This window comes from Typopeltis vanoorti, chromosome 9 (assembly GCF_054136105.1).
Source record: "Typopeltis vanoorti isolate ZY-2024b chromosome 9, IOZ_Tvanoo_1.0, whole genome shotgun sequence".
NCBI lineage: Eukaryota > Metazoa > Arthropoda > Arachnida > Uropygi > Thelyphonidae > Typopeltis > Typopeltis vanoorti.
In genome coordinates this window covers 75,537,505-75,565,147 of record NC_143557.1, presented here as the reverse complement: position 1 = coordinate 75,565,147, position 27,643 = coordinate 75,537,505, and the positions used below count along the sequence as shown (strand labels likewise).

General features: G+C 34.5%; 1 protein-coding gene across 6 annotated transcripts in view; it reads left to right on the top strand.

Annotated features, from left to right (window-relative positions):
* Positions 1-27,643, top strand: part of Wdr59 (WD repeat domain 59) — a 261,127-nt gene that overhangs the window by 154,174 nt on the left and 79,310 nt on the right. For all 6 annotated transcript variants that reach the window (XM_090397480.1, XM_090397478.1, XM_090397477.1 and 3 more), the window contains exons 18-20: positions 9,182-9,263; positions 9,599-9,711; positions 13,899-14,034. In XM_090397480.1, coding sequence (XP_090253606.1) covers positions 9,182-9,263; positions 9,599-9,711; positions 13,899-14,034 — 331 coding nt within the window. The remainder of the gene's footprint in view (positions 1-9,181; positions 9,264-9,598; positions 9,712-13,898; positions 14,035-27,643) is intronic.

Below are 27,643 nucleotides of genomic sequence, written 5' to 3'. Positions count from 1 at the left end.
ATTATCATGATGTATCCATTCCCCTTGTCTAGTTCAGTGGTAACATTGTTATAGAATGTGAGCAAGCTGCTAAAACATGACCTCCCCTTAGTAAACCCATCTGTTCATTGCAAAGTAAAGATTTACTGTTAACCCATTTCTGAATGTGAGCCCTAAGCAGTTTCGGCAAAACCTTCACCACCACCACTCCTGAGATATTGATTGGTTGATAGTTGGATACATCGGTCTTTGTACCACCCTTGTGCAGTGGGATTACCATATATTCTTTCCATTCCTGCAGAATCTTCCCTGTTCTGAGACTCATATTAAACAGCCTGGTCAAAGGAATAGCCAGTTCAGCTGAATACTCTTTTAGCACACGTGCTGATATCCCATCAGTTCCTATTTCTAAATTCTGATTCAGTTTGTACAACAGCTCTAATACCTCCTCTTCATATCTTCCGATGAAGAGGAAGCAGTGAACTCAATGTGGCATACATCACATCAGGTTGAAAGCTTTTAGCAAAATGGGCACTCTTTAGTTGAACAACCTCTACTGCATCTGTCACCCTCACACCATCAGAAGAGTTATTCTTTCTTTTACTTGCAGCATATTGATAGAATTCTTGTGAGTTGTCATTAGATTGCAGAGCCGATTTCTTTTCATACTCAGCTTTCCATACAACAGTTGTGACTATTCTGGCCTGCTGCTTATTTTCATAACGGACAGCATCCTTATGCACATGGCATTCCTTCTACATCATCCATTTCTTACGAATCTCTTGCTTAATAAGATAATAATATTAATAATTAATGCAAATAAATAAATTAATATTAATAAATAAATAAATTAATTAATATTAATTTCATCTGAGGGCAACTAGTATATATAGAGACTGACTTCACATCACTTGCTTTGCTATCCCATAATGCAACATATATCCTTACAGACATGTATAATGTTATGCATTATGGGAAGGGCCACTACCCAGACTAGTTTCTACCTTTATTGAGGTCTCATCAGTGGGAGCCAGACCCAGAAGCAATACCAAGTTTGAAGTAATGCAGAAGTCATATTTCCATATACAAGTAATCAAAAAGGTGTCACACCTTATTATTAAAATACTCTGGATTAGAGATAGATGTTTATGAGTTGTCCTGTCATGAAGTTATTTCATGTGCAAACTTTGTTTGCTTATACTTGGATAAAGGATTAAACCAAGAATATAATTTCTTGGCATCTTTAATTCTTTGGTCTGTGAAGTTGGACAAGGGAACCTAATCTGAATTATGAACATTAGGGTTTCCAAGGGGAATTATCTCACTTCTAAGGTAATTACTGTAGCAGGGAGATAATTTGCCTTGGAGACCTCGGCTTCTATAATTCAGACTGGTTTCCCTTTTCCAACTTCATCCAACTTGATTGACTTTTGGAGAATTAGAATGGCAGAAGCAGTAATTGAAGGCAACACATAGTAAGGCAAGGAAATCTTGAGCCAAAGCAAATCATATATACAGATTAGAGGTCTGTAACCTTTGGTATGGGATATCAGAACTGACAAATACATGTCACACCCATCTTACAATAGGCATCATGCTTGATGCAATATGGAAAATTTAGGTGAGATATATTTGCAGAGGGTGTCAGTTGAGTTTCAGTGATTAATAACACATAGAGGTTTTGATGTCTGTTAGTGGTCCATGTCATTGATGTTAAAATTGAGTCTCCAGATGTTGGTAAAGTTCAGTCAGGAAGTTTATATTTTTTTATACAGAACTTTATTATTTATTTTTTTTGGTGGGGGGGGTATATTTAATTGTAGTTTTTTTTGGGGGGAAACATGCGGGGAGTTGAGGGTATTTTTAACCACAGCAACTATAATTTTTTATGTTGTCTTTCATGGTGGCAAATGAAGTATTAGGAAAATAGAGCAATGGCATTCAATAGGAATGCCTGACTTCAAGCCTTCTCTTGAGTAAGCCACAGCAGAATTATTTTGCAGTTGATTAGGAAGTCTGCCAAAGTGTTACCAACTGGTTCAGTCCCATTAATAATCTGGCAGCTGGATTGCTGAAAACTGCTTTACTGCTGTACATCAAATTGATAAGTACTGTGGCTCCCTAGTCAAATAATCATGGTATGAAGAGTACAGTGAGGCCTCATTGCATATAAGAAGAAAAGGAGGGAACATAAAATTTAAGATGATCTGCTATGATATAAACGTAAATTTCTGTGGTTTAGCATTCTGTGGGAAGTTTTCGGTATTGAGACCACATTATAATATAAATAAGGAGTTCAATATAAAAATAAGCAATTAAAACCTGACAAGTTTCATACATTGTAAGGCTTACATCATCAGGGATACTGGTACATAAGTTTTCCACAGCAAAAGTCATCATCATCATCAAATTCCTACCATATACCCTCAAGGGGTGTACAGGATATGACAGTACTACATGAAACAATTACATCATTACTAACTTTCTATCTACAATTTTCCTCCAAATCAGTCTGTTACTTGTCAAGACTCCAACATTATCAGATCTTATATTTCTATCGTCTAAGGCACTTTGTACCGTATCACTCCACCTATATCTTGGTCTTCCTCTGGGTCGTTTTCCTGCCAACCTGGCAGAGAACACTGGTTTTGCTAATCTTTCCTCTCCCATTCTATTTAAGTGACCATACCACCTGAGATTAGCTCTGCTAACGCATTCCTGGATGCTGACAATGTCAAGTTCTTTCCTAATATCCTCATTTTTAATATGATATTGCCATTGATGCCATCTGTTCACGCCGCTAATCTTTCTCAGGACTCTCATATCTGCGGTCTCTAGTCTTTGGTCAAGTGTTTTACTTCTGACCCAGCTCTCAGATCCATAAGTTAAAACTGGTTTGAACACTGTCTTGTATACAGCTAATTTAGTTTCCTACTAATTTCTTTCTTATTCCATATGAATTTATTCAATTGACTTCCTACCATACCAGCTTTGCTGATTCTGTTGTCTATTTCTATATTTAATTTACCATCTTCAGTAAAACTCGCGCCTAAGTAGCTGAAATGTTTCACTTGTTCCACAGGTTCTCCATTCATAACACAGTTGACATTTTCAATGATTCTGCCTATTTTCATTGTCTTTGTCTTTTTATTGCTGACCTTCATACCATATCTATTACAACAGCTATTCAATTTAGTCAGAGAATCTTGCAGACTTGTAGTGGATTTATTTAGAAGTATAACATCATCCGCATAAAGCAAAGAGCTGACATTAACATCTCCAATTTTGATATCAGGTTTAATACCACATTCCTTCATAATGTGATCCATATAGATAATGAATAACAGAGGGGATAATGTACATCCTTGTCTCACACCAGATTTAACATTAAACCATCTTCCTGTACTTAAATTCTAACTGCTGACTTACAACTCAAATAAAGACTAAATATTGCTTGATATAATGCCCCATTGACACCATATAACTGCAGCGTATTGAATAGCTTCTCTCTTGGCACCTTGTCATATGCCTTTTCCAAATCGACAAAACTTAAATACAGATCTTTGTTATATTCCCATACTTTCTCGACTATTTGTCGTAAAGTGAAGAACTGATCCTGACAGCCTCTATTTGGCCTGAATCCAGCTTGTTCTTCACCAAGCTTTTCTTCCACAATTCTTCTCAACCGTTTCTCAAGTATACTTGCATAGATCTTGCTAGGAACATTCAGTAGGGAAATACCTCTGTAATTTTCACATTCAGTTTTATTTCCCTTTTTTATATATGGGTACTATGAGAGCTCTACTCCAATCATCGGGAATTCGTCCCTCTGTCCAGGATTTCTGAACTATGCAGTGCAGCCACCGTAAGACTTTTATACCACCATACTTCAGCATTTCTGGTCGAATATCATCTACTCCTGCTGCCTTTCCACACTTCAAGCCTTTGATGGCTTTTTCTACTTCAAGTATGGATATGTATTCCTGACTGCATGCCTGGTCAGTGTTTTTTATCACTGTGCTGTCATCACTGCTTGTTTCATTTAGCAGTTTTTCAAAGTAATTACTCCATACTTCAAGGATATTTTTTTTTCCCTGTTTTCATGTCACCTTTATCATCTCTAACTCCTTTTACAGCACTCTTTCCTCCATTCCTAAGCTTCTTCAACAACCTCCAGAATATTTTGCCACCTTCTTGATATTTATTTTCTATATTCTTGCCAAAGTCCTCCCATGACTTTTGTTTAGCTAGTTTTACACAATGTTTAGCTTTCTTACATTTGTCTCTGTATTCTGTAAGAGTAAAAGCTGACTTATTTGCCAGGAACTTGTGATATGCTTTCTTCTTTTCCTTCACTGCCTCTTTAACTTCCTGTGTCCACCAGGGAGTTCTGATTTTTTTATCCTTGCACACAACCTCACCACATGCCTCTCTGGCAGAATCAATCAATGTTTTCTTCAGAGTTTGCCACTGAATCTCCAAGGTTTGATTCCTGTTCTCAAACTCTTTCATTTTCTTTTCAATAATCTTTCTGTATTTTAGTCTACAGTTCACATCTGAGAGCTGCTCAACTTTTATTCGCTTTAAAACTTTCTTACATGTTATTCTTTTCAATATGAAATTCAATTTTATCTTGCTCAAGACTAAATAGTGATCACTTCCAATTTCAAATCCTCTGTACACTCTGGTGTCCTGCACCAGGGAGAAAACATCACTATCAACAATAACATAGTCAATGAGACTTTTCTTATTCCTAGCTTCTTCTCTCCATGTGAATTTGTGCACATTTTTATGTTGGAACATGCTGTTAGTAATAACCAGTCCATGTCCTGAGCAGAAATCCAACAGTTATTTGCCATTATTATTAGCTTTGCTCTTTTCTCCAAATTTTCCCAAAATATTTTTATGTCTCGCAATCATTTCCCACTCTGCTATTTAGATCCCCAACAAGGACCAACTTTTCCTTTTTCATTGTGTCAGTTGCTTTTTCTAAAGCCTCAAAAAATTCCTCCACTTCTACCTTAGTAGAACCTTCTGTGGGACCATAGGCACAAATAAGTCTCATTGTCCAGTTCCCCATTCTCATATTTGCCCACATTACTCTACTTGAGACTGACTGCCATTCAAGAAGATTAGCCTCGTATTTTGTGTTGAATACTATGGCTACTCCTTCTTTTCCTTGATTGTCATTGCCTGAATATAACATTTTGTATTTATTGCTCAGAAAGATCTCGCCAGTTTTGGTCTTTTTTGTTTCAGTCACCCCTATTATGTCGATCTGGTACTTATCTAATTCCTCAGCTAGCTCCATTTCTTTGCCATTCAGGCTTCTTACATTGATAGTACTGATCTTTAACTCTGGTGATGTTGAGTTGGGGTTTGTTTTCAGATTTGTTCCAGTAGCTGACTTTTTGCTGTTCGCCCTGGTTCCCTGGCGAAAACAACTGGGGCCTTGTTTAACCGGGCGACGCCCCAGCCGGCATGAAATTTTGTCATGTTGTACTATCATTTTTTATTTTGGTTTAACCAATAAGAATACAATTTGGTCGGCTAAATCCCAAATTGCCAGCCCATCCTCGTTCGTTCAGTATCAAAGTAGATACCCAACAGGGTGCACCACAAGAAGGTGAGGATTGGACATTAGGTCAGAAGCCTTGGTCGGTTCTCCGCATTCCTTTAAAGGCTATGTGGAGGTCTCCTCTCAGTTATACAGCTTTGACCCTTAAGCACAGCAAAAGTCTAGTAACAGTTAATTACACATATTAGATGTTTTTGATAACTTCACAACTGTTAAATATAATTGATAAGCCAGAATACAAATGGTAAATTCATGGTCTTGATACCAAAAAATTTCCACAGATCTGCTATGATGTCCATATTCTCCAATTTATGCAACAGTCTTCCATGCTGTATTCTGTCAAAAGCCTTAGCAAAGAAAAAAATATCATAGGTAATCTATTATCCTTGTCTAATTCAATGGTAACTCTACCTATTTTTTCATTATCAACAGATAGCTGTATGTCACTTGTCAAATCTTCCCAATATAACAATAACACTGGACCAAGGACTGATCCATGTGGTACACTGCTAGTTACCTTAAATTTTGCTGACTCAAACCCCCCCCCCCCCCTGTATACCACTTTATGATATGTCAGTCAGCTATCCTCTTATCCATGCTAATATTGTATAACCCAGACCCATTTTCTCCAAATGATGCAACAGCCTTCCATGCTGTATTCTGTCAAAAGTCTTAGCAAAATCCAAAAGTATCATGGTATATCCATTCCCCTTGTCTAGTTCAATGGTAACATTATTACAGAAAGTGAGCAAGTTGCTCAAACATTAACCTTCCATTGGTAAAGCTACTGTTCATTGCAAAGTATAGATTCTCTGTCAACCCATTTCTGTATACAAGTCCTAACTAACTTTTCTAAAATCTTCACCACCACTCTAGAGATACTATTGGTCGATAGTTACACACATCAGTCTTTGCACCACACTTGTGTAATGGGAATATCACACATTCTTTCCACTCCTGTGAAATCATCTATGTGCAGAGACTCATATATAGCCAGGTCAAAGGCACAGCCATTTCAGCTAAACATACTGAATATCTATGATGATATCCCATCATTCCCTATTGCCAAATTCTTATTCAGTTTGTGCAACAGCTCTAGTATTTCCTCTTTATACACCTGAGTTTCTTCATCCAGTGAAGAAGTAGCAGTGAGCTCATGTTGCATACACCATATTGATTTCACTCCTGTGAAATCATCTATGTGCAGAGACTCATATATAGCCAGGTCAAAGGCACAGCCATTTCAGCTAAACATACTGAATATCTATGATGATATCCCATCATTCCCTATTGCCAAATTCTTATTCAGTTTGTGCAACAGCTCTAGTATTTCCTCTTTATACACCTGAGTTTCTTCATCCAGTGAAGAAGTAGCAGTGAGCTCATGTTGCATACACCATATTGATAGCTTTTAGCAAAATGAGTACTTATTAGTTGAACAGTGTCTTCTGCATCTCTCTCTTGTACATCTGCATTCAGTAGTTATTCTTTCATATTCATTCTCTTTTACTTGCAGCATAATGATGGAATTCTTTTGGAATTGTACTCAGACTTAACTTTCCATACAGTTATAACTCTTCTTGCCTGCTTATAAGTTTACAAGATTACATATCCGTTTCAATTCCTGTTCAAATTTTTTTTTGAACTCTATTGGACACATTCTGATATCACATCATTTAAGTATTTTTTTAAATGCTTCCCATGCACTGTTGATATCCTTCCCATCCAACAATCGATACCATGACACAGAATCCAGCATACTCTTCAGTTGGTCATAATTTCCTTCTTTGTAGTTCAGCACTTAACCTTTTCTGAATGGAACATTCATAAACATAGCCACTTCCCAAGTCATTACCAAATTATCACTGTTGTCAACCTGAGATGTTTTTAACTGAAATCTCCTTTGACAGTATAATTCAATTAATACTCTTTGACCTCTAGTTCCTTCTGTCACATGCTGGATGAGGATTATCTTGCAACAGCTCAATAAATCCAGTTTCATTCTTCTCAGGAGATTGCACTGCTGCCTAATCAATGTTCAGATAATTAAAGTCCCTCATTATGATGGGGGGGGCTCATTTTGCATCCATCCCATCATCTTTATTTAGTGATGTATTTTTTCATCACTAGCAACCAGTCCACTAGATCTGTAACAATGCCTCAGCATGTATTTAATCTTGTTAGACTCCACCTCACACCAGATGGCTTCTAACTCACTGCCACTTCTAACTCACACCCCTCCCTCAATCCTGTCCTTCCTAAAAATATTGTACCCTTTACACTTGATACAAGTTAGTCTGCCTCTGATAACCAAGCTCGCTAATGCCTACAATCTGAGGTCCCAATGTATTCACCAAGGCAACAAACTCTACCCCTTTGTTTCTGATACTCCTAGCATTCATGAACAGACATAAGTTACCTGCTTTCTCTTTTTTTTGTATACTCTTCTCTGTAGTCTTCATGACACAGTTGGGCAACTTGAGATTTCTTTTCTTATCTAGTGCCTTACTTATGCAGGCATCTCTTCACGTGCTTGATAAGTCTGAACTGGTTAAACACAAAGTCGTTCTCTCCTCTTCTCTAATTCCCACGTTTAGTTTTATTTCCATTTTTGCTGTTCACTATGAGTGCTCTACTCCAGTCATCTGAAATTTGATCCACTGACCAGCCATTCTGAATTATGTAATGCAGTTCCTGTGAAACTTAGGTAAACTACCTCAGGTATTGATATGTATTCCTGATTGTATTCCTTTCAGATATTTTCACCACTGTTCTGTCATTTCTTGTTTCATTTAGCAGCTTTCAAAGTAATTACTCCTGATATCTAGAATATCTTTGATTTTTGTGTTGACTTCTCTTAAATTTTTAAACTTGAATTTTAATTTTATTAATTAAAATAATCATTCTTAAAATCATGACTACATATCTTGAATTATTATTTTTTAATCTGTATTTATGTATTATTTATGACAATAGCACCTCATAGGACAGTTAGTGATAATTCCCATGTATAAGAAATATCTCTGGATTCAATTCTTATATATGAAGTGTGATAGGAATTTTTCAACTTAAGTTCAGTTAGCTAGTCGCATAACGTGATATCAGATGTCTTCTTCCTGTCATCTTAGCTTTATCTTCTTGTAAAACATACATCAGCCAGAGAATGGCCACACTGTCCAACCCATGAAATGAGATGGAATAAAATTGTATTGTTTCCAAGTGCTCTTATTTATGACTGATACATTCCCTGCCCCACTGTGAAGATACTCAGAAATATTTTCATGGAAAGGAAATGAGAAATGATGACTAACTATAATAATTTCAAAAAAAACTAGGAAGTCTCAAGTGTCTTTCAAGTAATAGGATTGTTCTTCGTAAACATCTGAATGCTTCTCAGTGCTCATGAAATAAGTTGAAGCCTCAAAACTAGCAGCTGTTTTACAATGTCTCATTTGTGTAAATTATTATTATTTTTTTTTTTAGATTAGGAGATATTTTGTTTGTACAAAAAATACAGATATCATATAATAATTTGGTGTAACAGAAGATATTATTTTTTCTATTATGTTGTTATATGTTGCAATGTCCCCATGACAAATTATACTAACTTTTAGAAATTTGTAGATTCAGTGACACTGATGTGACAGCAATGTGCACAAAAAATGCAGCTGTTGCTGCAGCTGTAGGTCGCAAAGATCTTGTACAGGTGTGTATAAATCTCACTAATAAAAACCTAAGAAATAACTTTTGTTCTAATGCTAAATGTATTATAAACTATTTATATTTTAAAACTTCATTCCAAAATTTCTGAAATACATGTGGTTATTTATAAATATCTTAAAAGTTGCATTTTAAAACTTTTAAATGAATGAATGTTACTTTTTAGAAAATACTGAAAGCACAGAAAGCAAACCTTTATACTTCATAGCAGTAACTTTTGTTCTTAATTCAAATAAGTCTTCTGATATTATCAAAAGGCATTGTTTTTCTAAAATTTTGTGTTTTTCTTTTTTTTTTTTTAACAAAGATATACTGTTTCAGATATGGTCTGTAGCAGCATTACAAGCTAGTCCTCTTTTACAACCAAATGCAGATCCAGATGTTGGAACTCCATGGGCACAGCACCCATTTGGTAGAAAGATGCTACAATCTATGTGAGTGAGTGATTGTACATTTAAGTCCCTCTTATCTAGAGAACATAATTTTTTTTATCTTTTACTCCTTATGCATTCTCCAAGATGTATAGTTTAACTTATTTTCTTAGTGATAGTCTTTGTTGCTGTTTATTTCTTTCTTTCTTTCCTGTTTTCTCCTTCTTTTAATATATTCTAATTGTTCCATATATTATACTTGTAAATAAATCCATTACAGTTCTTCAGGACTCCTTTAATGAAGTTGAACTGCTGTGATATATATGGAGTTAAATCAGCAATAAAAAAAAATGACAAACTATGACTACAGGTAGGTAAAAACAGTATACAAGACATGTTCACTTGTCTTATATACTCTTTTTACATGGTTCTGAATATTAGAAATAAGAGTTGATATACTGACTCGAAACTATGGCATCGTTAATAGAATCATTAAAATTGAAAGTGTTAGAAAGGGACCTGATGTTTGCATTTCAAGAATGTGTGAGCAGAACTAATGTAAGGTGGTGTGGTCACTTAAATAGAATTGAGGAAAGAAAGGTTAACAGACCAAGTGTTTAACTCAGATGGCAAGAAAAAGACCCGAGGAAGACCAAGATCTACGTAGTTTGATGCAGTTAGTAGTGCCTTTGAGGGTTGAAACATCAGATCTGACTATATAGAAAACCTGACAATTACTATATTAATTTGAAAGAACTTCTTAATAAGCCAGTAATAATTTTCTAAAGGAAATGTTGGCTGCTGCTGCTGTAAATATCTGTTGTCAGTTCAGTTGTTGAGAATTCTGCATTTTGGACTTAGGCTCATTCTGCTAATACCAGTCTAAAGATCAATTAATTTGTAGAAAAATGGAAATTGATAGCTCAGTTATGGGGGTTAGGAGAATGTACAAGTGCGATTCTTTTCAGATGTTTCCAACTGAAGCTTAATTTTTTTAATTACCTATCATCAGTAAAGAGATTTTGATAAATTATAGTTGCTAATACCTTATTGAAATACAGTCTTTATTTTTTACTGCAAAAAAAGTGCAAAAGAACACTGGCCAATACTGTATCTGACTTGTGATTCTACATGTATTGACATATTTTTCTTTGTCTAGATGATGTATGGTATTTCCTTCAGCAGTTGACAAAATAGATATTTCTCTTAAATGCTATCTACTGTCTTTTTTTTGTAGTACATTTGTATGTATATTAAAAAATAACAATAAATATCCATAGCTGACTGTTTGCTTGGTTAGTTATAAAACTGTTTGCATTTTAATTTAAAAAATTTTTAAATTGAATGAGAGCTTACAAGAATACAGCCTTCACCATGAGTTGACTTAGTATTGTACTACCTAAAAGATGTTGATTCTGCAGTTGACTTCTATATTTGCCTTTAACACAGAATCTATATGTTTGTGCAGTCATCCTTAAGGTAAATGAGTGGAAGAAGGATCATATCATGTGGAATATATTTCTTCAAGTACTGAAATGGAGTGAGATAAACAACATGAGAAAGGCTGAAAGGGATACTGCAGTTTTTATATACTAATGTTAGAAGCATCCAAAATAAGAAGTTAGTTCAACTTGGCCGAAGGATACAGGCATTATTGAAACTTAGTTGATGGAGGATGATATAGTCATAGATATAGAATGCTATGAGTACAGCATTTTCAGAGGATAAGGAAAGTTTTGATAATGATAGCAAAAGAATTTAATCCAAAAAAAAATAGTTCAGTAGGAAGATTGACATGCAGAGGGCAGTACTTTTGAGGCTATCTGATGTGAGATAGTAGGTTTTATTATAACTATGGTAGATGTGCAAGGGGAGAATGTGGATGATATGCATTATCAGATTAGCACAATGAGTGGAGGGGCAAGTAGTTATTGGGGGGGGGGGTCCTCAACTATGGGAACATAAATTGGAAGGAGGAAAGATAACAGAAGAAAATGAAATTATTCAGCTGCTAAGAGAAAATTACTTAAGACGGGAAGAATTTTTCTCTTATCAGCTTCTAAACAGCTTCTCTCATCATGCTGTTTAAGTCTAGGCAAAATAATTCCACTGCATAAAGGAATTTCCAAGATGGAGGTGGAAATTACAGACCCGTATCTTGGGAGTGGTGGTCATTGTATTTTTATAGAATTTGGTTAAAAGACCAAATTCAGGACTAGACAGACACGAATATGCTACTTTATGGGATCAGCATGGTTTTATGAAAGATAGGCTTTGCCTAAGTAATTCACTCACTTTTTATAATAGTAATATTTGAGTTGGATAAAGGAAATGGCTATGAAGTAAGCAAATTATGTCAAATGCCTTTGCATTTGACATGACACTATGGAACTCTGTTCCATAAATTGGAGCAAACGAGGTATGAAGCTAGTGATGGAGATAAGAGGGTGACTAATGGATAGACATTGAAGAGTAGTTTATAGAGGAGTAGTCCAGGAGAAGGCTTATGACTACTAGTGTGCCACAGGGCTGTATACTTAGTCCACTGCTATTTAATTTACACAACAGTTGCAAATAGGAAATGATTTAAGTAGAAATATCCAGTTGTTTGCTGATGACATAAAACTGAGAAGAGTGATAGTCGATGAAAATGATAGTGATACTGCAGGATGACAAATAGGTTGACAGTATGGGCAAAGGAGAAAGTCAGCCAGTTTAATGTGGCATAGTGTTAGATATTTGAGGAAGTAGATATTGGTGGAACTGCAGACGAGGCTAGAAATTTTGGGGCGGTGATGGATAGGGAGTCAAAGTTTAGAGGGCATATTTGCAAAGATGACTAAAACAGCTTATCATATTTCTTGACGATCACACTGACAAGCAGGGATTAGAAGGTTATTATTTCTCTTTAATAAGGCCACATCTAGATTACTGTGCACAGATATGGTTGCCTGGATTCCTTGGGGATGAGAAGATGGTGAATAGGATCCAGAGATGAGTGAAGAAGATTGTGACATGTCTCTGCAATATTTCCTAGGAGGATTGATTGCAAGTCTTTGGATTACAAAAGCTAGTTAATAGATAGAAAAGAGGGAGCACAATTAAAAATGTATATAAGATATTAAAGGAGTTTTATAGGAATCTTTTCAGTACATCTCAGGAATTTAGAGAACAAAGGTTCTCCCTAGAAATTGTGTAAGATTGCAATTAGCAAGAGCTTGAAGACTAGACTTTTTGCTTGGTGGGTAGTGAATGGGTTTGCCAGAGGCAGTTGCGAGTGCTTCATTGGTGAATGAATTCAAGAAGTATGGTAGATATTGTGCAAATAATATTACAGTTCTCCCATGATGAGTCTTTGACTCCAATTGGAGATATCTGAGAAAATAGTAATAATAATACAAATTAAGTGGATATTGAATCCAACATTATTTCCAAGCCGAATATAGAAACTCTAAGAAAGAGACTAAGAGTTTTCATGCTGAATATATGCAAACTATAAAAGTTTTGGCAGATCCAAGCATAAGCCAACACCTGGTTCAGGCTAGGGCGACTCAGTAAAGGTGGAGTAAGTTCTGAGCACTGTCCTTAGTATTTTCCATAATGTAAAGCACATCTCCTTACGGACATGTATGACGCTATACATTATAGAGGAAGGGTCACTACCCAGACTGGTTTCGACCTTTGTTGAGGTCTTATCAGTGAGTAGGTAGACCAAGGTGTAAATATTGAGGTTGAAGTGACGTAGAAGTTATTCTTTACCATATGAGTTGCCAAAAGGTGCACCAAGAATTACTGAGATAAAGAGCCAAAAAAGGCTTCAGTTCGGCAATGTAAAATTATACAAATTAAGTGGATATTGAATCCAACATTATTTCCAAGCCGAATATAGAAACACTAAGAAAGAGACTCTAAGAGTTTCATGCCGAATATATAGAAACTATAAAAGTTTCGGCGGATCCAAGCATAAGCCAACACCTGGTTTAGGCTAGGGCGACTCGTAGTAAAGGTAAACATAGTAAACCACCTTTACTACGAATCACCCTAGTCGCTCCAGGCTAGGGTGACTTTTACTAGGATAATTTTACATCGCCGAAGTGAAATTTTGAAAAATTTTGTAACAAGATAAAGCCTTTTTGGCTCTTTATTTCAGTACTAATAATAATCTCTTATATTAAATAGAATTATTCATTTTCACTTATGTTATAAAATTTATTCAATATGTATAATAAATTGGTATTATATTGTTTCAGAATTAACCATTATATAAAACTTCATGATGTACAGACAGTTGCAATGTTATGCTGTGCTTTTACCTCAAAGTTGGATGATCATCAGAGGACCAAGAAACCAATTATTGAGCTTGGTACTAATACAGGTGGTGGCAGTGTAAGTACTTTGGTCATAAATATTGAATTTCATAAAAGATAAAAGGAGGAGGGGGGGCAAGTAATATATAATTAATAAATAACAAAAAGTGATTTTCAATTATTTCAGTCAAATATGAGAAATCTTATTTGAATCAGTTCAGCTGTTTGATACTTTTGGGGGAAAAAATTACGTAGGAACTTAATTGCTCATGTCTTTTTCTTTGTGTTGTTAAATGAATTGTAAAGAACTTGAATGATAGAGATATTTAGTAGTTTTATTATTCTGTAGTAGTTTCTACATGCCAATTCAGTAACTAGACATTTTTTTCAAACAGATGTAGATTTTTCACAATGTTATTTTATATTTTTTCTTAAGTGAATCATTTTTATACATAATGTTGATAGAAGCAGATCTCTAAAATGGCGTTTCCTTCACAATGTTAACATCCTTTTTCGTTGCTCGTTCATTTCACTTGACTAAAACTTGTAGTAATATTCATCTTTTTTAACATGACCTGTTGTAGAAGTTATAGTACTTCAGTGCCATGTGGGCATTAATAACAACAGGTAACATGTGGTTGATTTGTGCAGACCTAAAATTCCTTTGTACATTATGTGGCTGAGTCAGTAATCTAGTTATATAGTGAGTTTAATAGCAAGCTTATTATGTTTATTACCCTGCTTACTCATCCTAGTTGACTGGAATCCTGTAGTTTTATGATTAAGGCATAGAAACTGGAATATTTGTGGTAATATAAATCAAAAGAAATAAACAGTAAAATATGGCCATAATATATTTTTAGTTAACAGTAAAAATATATTTTGGGACCATATTGAAGGCAAAAAGGCTTATTCTTTGTTCTTCTGTTATTATTAGCTAAAAACTAATGGTACAGACAGTGGGTCATGAAGAAATAGTGGCCAAATAAAAGAATAAGCATAAAATCTTTTAAAACTCAAAAAGAAACTGAATCAGTATAAAAGAATTCGTAAAATATGTATTAAAATCTGGAAGTATAATATAAATAGTTACATGAAAGATTAAATGATTGGAAAACTCATTATGGAATAAACAATACAATAAGAAAATAAGCAAACGAATAAAAATAATAAAATTTAAAACTTACAGAATGTAATTACCGTATTTTTCCACATATAAGACGATACTTTTTTCCTAAAATTTTTAGACCAAAAATTGGGGGTTGTCTTATACACGGGGGGGGGTAACTGGTTGAGAAACTCATGGTTGCGTGGTGAAACTGCCGGTACCCTGTCTCTGTGAACAGGCTTCCGCCGATCCTTAGCCTTTTTTAACTCTGTCGATTGACATCATTAATGGCTGATTCTGAATAAATCAATCGGAACTCTGAAAGCATTCATACGTCTGCAACTTGTTGGCGGGGTAAGTTAATGCATTAACAATATTTTGAGCACTAGCCCATAAAAATGTCCAAAAATAAAAAACAATTGTCATATTCTTCAAAATTCAAGTTAAAAGTCATCAATTACACAAAAGAACAATGAAATAAAGCTTCAGAGACAGTTTGGACCTCCTCCCACTGAGTATGATTAGACAGTGGAGAAAATAGGAACAACTACTCAAGATGCCAAAAAAGAAGAGGGCCTTAAGAGGAAAACCAGCAAAATGGCCAAACTTAGAGCAGAGGCTTAAGACTTGGATTATGGAGCAGTGCCAGAGTGGGATATGTGTGTCAACAAAGCTTATTCAATATAAGGTTTGCAAGAGAAATAAACATTGTTGATTTCATAGGAAAGGCAAAATGGTGCTTCAACTTCATGAGGAGAGAAGGGTTGTCCATGAGAACATGAACCAAGTTAGCCCAATAATGCCACCAGCTTATGAGGATAAAATCCAACAGTTTTACTCCTATGTCATAAAACTTTGGAAAAAATATACTTTTGAACCAAGTCAGATTGCAAACATGGATGGGGTGCCTCTCAATTTTGATGTGCCTTCCAAAAGAACTCTTGATATGAAAGGGAGCAAAACAGTGGCAATCAAAACAAGTTGTCATGAAAAGACACTATACTGCTGTCCTTTCATGCTGTGCAGATGGTACCAAACTACCTCCTATGCTCATTTTTAAGAGGGAAAACGTATCCTAAAGAGAGCCCTGGCGTTCTTGTCCAAGTTCATAAGAACTGGATGAATGAAGAAATGATGGCTATTTAGTTTGCAAAGATTTGGTCCAGAAGATCTGGAGGACTCTCGAGGAGGCCAGCTCTGCTTGTGTTTGATCAGTTCCGAGCACATTTAACAGAAAAGACATAAAGGGTTGCAGCGGATTTGCGAACACAGTTAGCAGTTATTCCTGGTGGACTTACAGATTGGCTACAGCCACTACATATTTCCTTCGAAGCTCTGATGAAAGAAGAATGGAATAAATGGATGCAAAAAGCAGGTAATAACTTGACACTGACAGGAAGAGTGAAAAAACCAACCATTACTGAGGTATGCAAATTGGTCCTAAACTCATGGAATGGAGTCAAGCAAGAGGTGGTTGTGAAGTCCAAGAAATGTGGAATCAGCAATGCCATGGATGGAACTAAGGATGATCTCATATATATATATATATATATATATATATATATGACTACTATTATTAACTCAGGGTTGGGATATGTTAATTTTTAATATAAACTGACTATAAACCCGAGAATTATAACAAATTGAGATTTATTTGCAAATGCAACATGTTTCGTCGAGATTGACTTCATCAGGCGTTAAGAACATAGAAAGATATTAAAAGACACTGAAACAAACATTGAGACACTCTAAAGCTATACAATTATAAAATTATGATATTCGACTGTAAATTACAGTTAAAATGTTCTCTCTACTATCTCACTGTGTAAATTCTGGCTATTTTGAATTCGAAGGTAAACTATATAAACAGGTTAAAGGATTAGCTATGGGAAGTCCCCTCTCTCCTGTATTAGCCAACGTTTTTTTCGAGGATTTTGAACAAAAGGTTATATCTCTTTGCCATATATCAGCACACTATCCAAAAAACTGAATAGAATCTTAAAGAAATTCAACATACAAATGTGCTTCTTGACTCTTCCAAAAATAAGATCAAGTTTCAGAAACTATAAACAATCTCGCAACCTTCTGCAATTTCCAAGTGTGTACAAAGTCACATGTGAGTGCGGAAAACCTTACTATGGCCAAACGGAGAAATTTATCCTCCTACGTCTCGAGGAACACCAGAGAGACATTGCTTACAAGAGAACCAGAGCTACTGCCCTATCAGGCCATGTCCTGTTTTCAATAAACACGAACAACGAAAGCCGCCAACATGAAGTAAGTTGGACAACAACTTCAAACCTACACATTTGCCATGATAAGGTAGAACGCTGCATTGTAGAGTCAAAAGAAATCGCCTTGGACCCTCCTCATATGAACAATAATCTCAGCTATAATTTGCCTGACTCTTTCAGCTCTACTATCAGATACTGGAGATTGCGTGGTTCCACACATGCACAAGTGTACAACAATAGTACTTTAACACAGACTATAGCACAAATTCATAATAACTGTAATTTACTGTCGAATATCATAACTTTATAATTGTATAGCTTTAGAGTGTCTCAATGTTTGTTTCAGTGTCTTTTAATATCTTTCTATGTTCTTAATGCCTGATGAAGTCAATCCCAACGAAACATGTTGCGTTTGCAAATAAATCTCAATTTGTTATAATTCTTGGGTTTATAGTCAGTTTATATTAAAAATGAATATATTATAGAGAGAGAGAGAGAGAGAGAGAGAGACAGTGACTCAGAAGAAGGCAGTCATGCAGTAGGGTGAAGCAAGTGATATGTCTGGAACTGAGAGTGGTGCATACTTTCTTAGTATGCATCTTAAAAATATTACCTAACTACTAAATATACTTTGAATATTTAAAAAATATCAAATGTGTTCTATGTTTCAAATATTGATTTCTTAATTTTGGGTTCGAAAAAGTAGGCTTCGTCTTATACATGAGGGTGTCTTATACACAGAAAAATACAGTATATAGTTATGTTGTGCTTTTTAATGAATGGATAACAGCAGTGCACATAGTCAATGCTGAATATAGAAAAATCGGCAATGGCCAATCAGCCTGAAAACAAGGTTTGAAAAGTCAAAGTGAAATAATGATTAGATTACCGTAGTTCTCCCCTCCCCCATCTGCAGTTTGTTATCTATGGTCAACCCTGTTCTGAAAATATTAAATGGAAAATTCCAGAAATAAAACAATTTATAATTACATAGGCAAAGTGGATACTAGATCCAACATTATTCCAAAGCCGAATGTTTGTAGAAACTATAAAAGTTTCGTAAATTAACCTGAGGGCTTACGAGAATATAATGCTTGGCATCCCCGAGTTGCCTTAGCTTGCACTACTTAAGTAGCTAAGAGTTTGAAGCCTTCTGGTGTGAGGTGGAGTCTAACAAGATTAAGTACATAGTGGCATGTTGTTACAGACCTGGTGGATTAGTTGCTAATGATGAAGAAATGCATCACTAAATAAATATGATAGGTGCAAAAAGAGTAATCATAATGGGGGACTTTAATTATCCGAACATTGATTGGGTAGCTGTGAGATCACATGAGAAGAATGAAACTGAATTTATTCATCTGTGGCCAGACAACTTTCATTAAAGCAGCATGTGACAGAAGGAACTTGTGGTCAAAGAGTGTTAGATCTGATTATATTATCAGAGGGGTTTCAGTTAAAGACATAACTATTCTGCCTCCGATTGGTGACAATAATCATGCAGTACTTACTCGGGAAGTGGTTAAGTTTAGAAAAGGTTACATGCTGAATTACAAATCAGAAAATTATGACCACCTCAGGAATATGCTGGGTTCTGCACCATGGTATCGCTTGTTGGATGGGAAGGATATTGACAGCACATGGGAAGCGTTTAAAAAATGCTTAAATGATGCAAAATCAGAATGTTTCCCTAGAGCTCAAAGAATAAATAGAGTAGGAGTGAAATGGGTGTGCAATCTAATTAAGCAAGAGATTCGCAAGAAAAAGATGATGTGGAAGAAATATCTTGTTCATAAGGATGATGTCAGTTATGATAATTATAAGCAGCAGGTAAGAATCACAAGTGTTGTGCAGAAAATAAAGTCTGAGTATGAAATGAAACTGGCTCTGCAAGTTAAAGACAACCCAAACGAATTCTATTATTATGCTACAAGTAAAAGAATGAATTTGAAAGATAACTCTATTGATTGCAGATGGTATGCTGGTGATTAATGCAGAAGTCATTGAGTAGCCATTTTGCTGAAAGCTATCAACCTGGTATATGCAACATTGAACTTACTGCTATCTCTTCACTGTATGAGGAAACTCATATGAGGAGGAAGTACTAGAGCTGTTGCACAAACTGAATAAGAATTCTGCAGTAGGAACTGATGGGATATCAACATGGGTGTAAAAGTGTTCAACTGAACTGGCTATTCCCTTGACCAGACTATATAATTTGGGTCTCAGAACAGGGAATATTCCACAGGAGTGGAAAGAATGTATGGTAGTTTCATTGCACAAGGGTGGTGCAAAGACAGATGTATCCAACTATTGACCATTCAGTATCTTAGGAGTGGTGGTGGTGAAGATTTTGGAAAAGTTGGTTAGGGCTCACATTCAGAGATGGGTTAACCGAGAATCTGTACTTTGCAATGAACAGCATGGGTTTATTAAGGGAAGGTCATGTTTTAGCAACTTGCTCACATTTTATAATGTTACCACTGAGTGAAACAAGGAGAAAGGATACACTGTGATACTTTTGGATTTTGCTAAGGCTTTTGACAGAATACAGCATGGAAGACTGTTGCGTAAATTGGAGTATATGGGATTGGATTATAAACGATTAGTATGGATAAGAGGCTGGCTAACTGACAAATATCAAAAAGTCAAAAGTGGGTGTGTGTGAAAATGCAAGATTCAAGGTAACCAGTGGTGTGCCTCAAGGATCAGTCCTGGGTCCATTGTTATTCAATCTGTACATTAATGACATTGGGAACCATTTGACATGCAACACAGCTATTTGCTGATGAAGCAAAGATAGGTAGGTTAATCAGGAGTATTTGATATGCAGTACTTGTAGAATGATTTGAATAGGCTGGAATTGTTGGCATTTGAAAATGGCTGTCAATTGAATGTTAGTAAATGTAAGGTCATGCACTTTGGTGTGATTAGATATCCACTATCGTATTATATTGGTGGAATTATGTTAGAAGAAACTGATCAGGCTAGGGATCTTGGAGTTTTAGTAGACAGGAAGTTGAAGTTCAAGTGAAATAATAGCAGAAATTGTAAATATGACTCAGAGAATAATTGCACTGCTAAAACTAACCTTGCCTCTCATTTTTGACTTTACAAGGCCTCGATATGACCTCACTTGGACTATTGCATGCAGGTTTGATCTCCTAGTTTCTGTGGTGATTCTGATACAGTGGAGAGAGTGCAATGAAAAGTGTCAATATCAAGATTGCGGAATACTGACTATGAAGATAGATTGAGAATTTGTAGGCTGCAGACACTAGCAAACAGGAGAAAGAGGGATGATATGATTGAGACAAACTCCTGAAAGGATTATGCAGAATTTCAGTAGATGGAATTTTTCATTTTATGGAGGGTGGGGAAAACATAGGAGGTCATCCTTGGAAGTTGAGAACGAATGCTATCAAGAAGGGAGTGAGGGCTAGATTTTTCTCTCATAGAGTGGTGTGTGATTGGAATAGATTACCATTAGATGTGTGTGTGTGTGCAAATAGCATGAATGAATTCAAGAACAGTCATGACAGCTAGTGTGAATAGTATAGCCTCCTTTGAGTTTGTAACTCCCTGAAGGTTTCTCTTAATAATAATAATAAATTCACTTTGGATGAAGAGATTAAAGATTGATAGATTAGTTTTAAAGAAGTTAACAAATTTTTAAGAAATAAGTACTGAAATTACATAAACACTGTTAACAGCATACTCAACATTCGAAGACTTGAGTTTGAAGGTTCATAGCTTAATCACTAAATTGTCATCATTATCATCGAAATGTGCCCTCAATGGAAGGATGATCAAAGGATACTTTATTAGTACTACATGATTAAGTTTACACTATTACTAACTTCTTTCTATCAACAGTTTTCTTTCAAATTAGCCTGTTAATTTGCAGAACTCCAGTATTGCCAAATCTTATATTTGTCTTCTACCTCAGTTCTAATTGAATCAATCCACTTAGCTCTTGGTCTTTCTCCTTCAATCTGGGTATCAAACACCTGTTTTGCTAACCTTTCCTCTCCCATTTTGTTTTGACTGTACCACTTGAGATTAGGTCCACTCACACTAACAATGTTGTCATTCCTTCTTAATATTTTTGTTTTAATATGATTTTAATACAATATAATATGATTAGATGATGCAATCTGACCCTAATTTTTCTCAAACTCATCTGTGTTATTTAGCTTTTGATGAATTACTTTATTTCTAACCCAGCTCTGAGATCTCTAAGTTAAAATTCACTTAAACACTGTCTTATATACAGTGTTTAAGTGAATTTTTCTATTTCAATGTTTTGACTAATTTCTCTCTTATTTCATATAAATTTATAAGCTTGTTTATTTTGCTGCTTATTTACATATTTCATTTGCTATCTTCACTAAAGATTGTGCCTAAAATAGTTGAAATGTTTGACTTCTTCTATAGGTTTCCCATTCAAGATGATGTTTGTTCATTTAAACAATGAAAAACAAACATTGTTTAAATGAATGTTTGTTCATTTTCAGTCTTTGTCTTTTTATTACTTATTTTCCTACCAAATTTGTCACATCAATTATTCAATGTTCTGGAATATTTAAGAGTATAACATCTACATTAAAGTGCTGAGATTAACAGCTATGATTTTGACATCCACTTTTAATGCCACTTTCCTTTGTATTGTGATCCATTTAGATCAGTGTTTTTATCAGTGTTTTTTCAAGGAATGGTATGTGTACCCTTGGGGATACGTGAAAGGTCTTCGGGGGGGGGGGGTACAAGGCACCTTTTTTTTTAAACTTTTGATTACACATTTTTACTATTGTATTTTGTTGTCATCTTGTAAAGTATATGCAGGTTTATTCTATAACTAATTTTTCAATAACTAAAAAAATCTAAAGAAAGTTTTAAACAAAATTTATGTTGGCATGTATCAAATGACATTAGGACTGCATCTGGTTGAGGGGCATGATCACACAAGTTCCGACTGTGTGGTTCAAACTGTTTGCATTAAAAGTGTAAATTCAAACAGTTCAAACCATGACGTCAGAACTGTGATAAATTTCATTCATTTCGTTAAACTTTTTTATTATTATTGAAAGTTTAAATTTCATAGTTTTTTTCATGGTTGTAATTTATTATAACACAAATGTGTTATAAAATATCTGTACAATTATGTTTGAATGAAATATAACTAAAATATTAAAAGTGGGTACCAAAAGTTTGAAAAACACTGATTTAGATGATGAAGAACTGTGGAGATAATGTGCACTTGTGTCTTGCACCTGATTTTACGTTAGCCCATTTGTATTGCTCTGATTATATTCCATGTACTTATAATTGTAGTAATTAAGCTTTTCTCTTGGTAGCTTATCTTATACATAAAAGTTTTAATATATATCCTTGTTATATTCCCATAATTTCTCAGCTATTTGTCTTAAAGTGAAAATCTGATCCCAACAACCCCTATTTTTTAACCTAGCTTGCTCTTCTCCAAGTTTCTCTTTCACATTTTTTTTTAGCTTCTCAAGTATGTTTACATAAATCTTACCTTGAACAGAACTTAGTAGAGAAGTTTCTGTGTAATTCTCATATTCAGTTTTATTTTTATAGATGATGTTATGAGACTTCTGCTCTACTGATTGAATTAAATCTTCTGTAGGATATCTGCTATTCAGCAATATCAGATTATCTTGCATTAAAAAATAATAATAATGGCCAGTTTTATATAAATAAAAATAAGGATAAGGTTTGGTTTTATTGTACATGTAACCTCTTCAAGTGTCATCCTGCTAGAAGGAGATTGGCAATCAATGTCATGGAACTTTTTTCTTTCTTTTGCTGCTCTGGAACATTTATGGTAATTCAAGCCAGTCCAGTCCTTAATGTCTTCAAACCACATTTTCCTGGATCTACTTCTTTTTCTGTCCAGTTTTTCCCTTTTAATATTAATTTCTGAATGCCTTCTTGTCTAGTTAGATGTCCAAAATATTTAATTTTTTGTTCTTTAATAATTTTCATTAATGTTCTTTTCGTTCTTGGAGAAACTTCTCCAAGTTTCTCTTTCACATTTTTTTTTTTTGAACAGAACTTAGTCAAGAAGTTTCTTTTCATAGATGGATGTTATGAGACTTCCATGAGACATGAGATGTTACGAAACATTTTTGCTTTCTTTAAAACATCTTCGTTTTTCATTTTCTCTGTCCGTGATATTTTCAACATTCTTTGGATGGTCTACATTTTGAAAGTTAATTTTTTCTCTTCTTTGTTATTTAGAGTTTCAAGTTTCACTGTTGTAGAGAAGGCTTGACCAGATATAGCACTTTATTAATTGTTTTCTTGTGTTTATACATGTAAACATTTCACTGAATGTAAAATGATAATGCATTATTTCTTTGGTAATGTTTGGTATATAAAATAAATCTTTGTATAGTTACGGCCTGTCTTAAACTGTTTAATTGCAATATCAGTAAAAAGTATTCATCTCAAATTTAGTTTTTATTTCTGTAAGTTAAAAAAAAAAACTTGAGAGAGAAGAAAATATTGAACTTTCTTAGTCTTCATGCTAGGAAAGAACTGTAGTCTTGTTTACACAAGTGACGATTTTGTTTTCATCTTACTGAAAACAAAATCATTGTTTGTCACATCAGCAAGTAATGTGCTGGTGCAAAGTTTGCATTTCCAAAAAGGAAGTTGATATAGTGAGAGAGAAAAATAGAACAACTGTTCATTAGAACAGAATAGGTTCCAAAAGCTGGAAGTTCAGGGGAAAAATATAGTTTATAAGAAAGGATGTTTCTTTAGTCAAAAAGAGCTTTTTTTGAGGGGAAACAAACAGTTCTAAAATCAACAGATGAATTTCTTTTTAAGTTTGAGTGTATAAAAGTGATAAAAATAATTAAAGCAATGGACAGTTAATTGTGATGCAGTGAGCAACAAACTTATTCTAGTTAAATGGTGTAAACTCAAAAGTGATGAACTTTGTGTGCTCAAGGATAACGAAGTTTCCACAAGAAATAAGAGAACTTTGGAATACCAAGATAATTTTAATGAATTAATAAAGGAACTGATATATTAAAGAAGAAATGAAAGAAATATTTCTTGAGTAAAAACTCAAGAAAGGTTATGCACAAATTAATTTTTTTGTTTTCAAAGAAAAACAGGTATGAGTTAATTATTTCAATGACCACTGTTAAGAGAGGAAGAAACTATACTTGATAAGTGTGAAGAGAAGAAATAAGAAATTTTCTATAATGTTTGTTCTTTCCCTGATGTTAAGTTCATTTGTCCTTTTTTCTTCAGAATTTATTTGGATGTGATATATGAGAGTGGTTTACTAACTTTTTATTTTCAGTTAATAACACAGATTTGGATCCAGGAGATTATTATAAAAATAAGTTAACTTAAGAATTAAAGAGATTGAGGGAGAGACAAAGTAAATTCATAATTAACATATTTATTTACTAACAAAGTGCATGGTTGTAACAATGTAAAATGTTTGTTTTGCAAATGCTATATATGAATTTGTATTATAACTAAAACTGATATTCTAAAGAAAAATGGGCCCATATGCTTAACATCAGGCAAAGAACATAAACATCACACAAGATTTCTTATTTCTTTAACTTCTTGAGTCTACCATGATGTTGGAATTTTTCTGTCCTTGCAAACAACTTCACTACATTACTCCCTGACTGAAAACTGTTTTTCAAAATTTGTCATTCAGGCTCCAAGATTTGGTTCGTTTTCAAACTTGTTTTGCAATGTGACTTGTATTTTTCAGCCTACAGTTCATCTCTGAAAGCTGATACATTTTTTTTTTTTTTAAGTGACTCCCATGAAAGGTTGGAAACATTGTGCATTGACTTTGTGGGTGGACTAAGGATTTTGTTTATTATTTTTTAATTTAATTTATTTTTTGTTTATTTTTTTACATAATTTGGAAACCCCACTCTAGAGATTGAACATGGAACTTTTTCAAGCCACTCCAGACCTCTAGAATTTATTTGGCTGGTCTCATATGGTGGTCTCACACTGGCTGAATAAATTCATCTCTCATCTAAAGACAATCATAAACATCCATACCCATGGGGGGGGGTATTCAAACATGCAGTCTGTTGATTAGATACGTTAAGTATCTAATCAACAGACTAAGCTTCTTTTCATCATGATATTCATTTTTATCCTGCTTAAGGTCAAATGGTTATTACTTCTGTTTCAAATCCCCTGTGTGTGTATATATACTAAGGGGGGCTCTGCCTAACTGATTCTTAGCCCCCCCTTTTGTTAATTCTGTTTGAGAAGGTGTCACAAATGCCATTGATTTCATTGAGGCTAGTAATAAGATCTGAACAGATGGTTATAACTCTATTTCCTAATGTTTTAATAATACTTCAGAAAGGGTGGTGATGGTGTGAAAGATGATGATGTACCTTGCTGGCTAGTTGGCATATCTGCTCTTCAACCAGTAGACAGAGTTCAAAAGTTCCATTAAATAATAAATAAAAATAAAATACAATAATAATAAAAATTACCACTGTGAGTTAGGTTTCCTATAGACAGAAAGATATGGATCTGATGTGCAGCCAAGTTGACTGGCTTTCTAAGAAAGGGGAAAGAATTGTTTTCTTTTTCACTCCTAATAGAAAAAAAAAAACCCACTATCATCAGTGTTGTGTATCCATATGGATACGCAACATTGATTTTTCACTGTTTCCTGAATAGATTGAACATAGTAATGGTCATGTTAGCCATACAGGCCAAGGGATATGTAAGAGAATTTTAAGAGATTTGACAGAATATCAGCATAAGTGCTGAAGAAATGTGCAAGTGAGTTAGCAATATCCCTGATCTGATTTTCGACTTGTTTCAGCACATGGATGATTTCTAATAAGTAGAAGTAGAGCAGATAATTCTGTTATACAAGAGTTGGAACTAGGACTGGTGACACAAATTATAGACCAGTGTATCTCTGGTGTGGTCATTAAAGTATTGGAAAGACTGATTAAAAATCACATCTGAAAATAGGTAGATAGCACTATGATCCTCTATAGAAGACATTATAGTTTCATTAAAGATAGATCTTGTTTTTAGCAAACTGCTGTCATTGTATAATAACAGCAGAACTGGATAAAGAAAATGAATATAACATGATACTTCTGAATTTTTCCAAGGCATTTGACAAGATTTCACATGTAAGGTTGTTATACAGACTGAAAGGAATGGGTATGCCAAATAAACTTGTGACATGGACTGGAGAATGGCTGACTAATAGGTATTAGAAAGTGACATATAGAGGTGCCAAATCTAAGAAGAAGAATCCTGTGGAGCACTACTGCAGGTTTCTGTATTGGTTTCATTTATTTAACTTGAATGTTAATGATATTGGGAATGGTCTAGGTCAAGATGATATCCAGTTATTTACTGGTGCTAAATTGGGGCAAGTGATAGGGACATATCTGATACAGAATCCCTGCTGGATGACTTGAACAGACCAGTTCTTGGGTAGTTTTTAATGTGTCAGGTTAATATTTCTAAGTCCAAGGTCATTCATGCATTTTGGGTTAAGGATTGCAAGTAGAGTATTATGTTAGAGAATTTGCTGCAAGTAGTCAGTAAAGCCAGAGACCTAGGGGTTATTGTGAACAGAGAATTAAAATTTAGGGGATCACATTATTAAGATGGTTAGGATATTATATCAGATAACTGCAGTATTGAAGAAAACATTTCAGACTTTTTTTTTAAAAAAAAAAAAGATTCTCTTACTTTTATAAGACTGATAACATCACATTTGGACTATACAGTTATTGATACAGTTACAATTGTTGAAAAGATCCATTGGCAGGTAATCAAGATGATAACTGGCCTATGTGATGATGACTGAGGGAATGTGGTCTTCAGAGTATGGAGGAATAAATGAAAGGCAATATGATAGAAATATAAGTTTTAGTAAGGAGCTGACTAAAATTGTGGTCAGGAAACATCTCAAGTCTAGGTTCTCATGGATGTGCAGAGTAGACTACTCTTAGATGGTGAGTGCATTATTCTAAATGAGAGTATAAATGAGAGAGAGATGATAGGAATTTAGGCATGAGTGACTAAAAAGGGGTCTTCTTCAATGTGTCCTTGTACTCCCTGTAGGTGCTATGATGATGATGACAGGTGATGAGCATGGTAGCCTTCAATCTGTTTATAATTTTTAACCTTTTCTGTTCACATTTTAGATTACCGAAACAAGAATCTTGAGTTATTTTGAATGTCTTGTGTTTGTTATAAGATATTGAAAGTATTTTTTAATAGCTTAAAAAAAAAAATTTAAATGTTCGATTATTTCAAGTATTTTAACTATTCTCATTGAG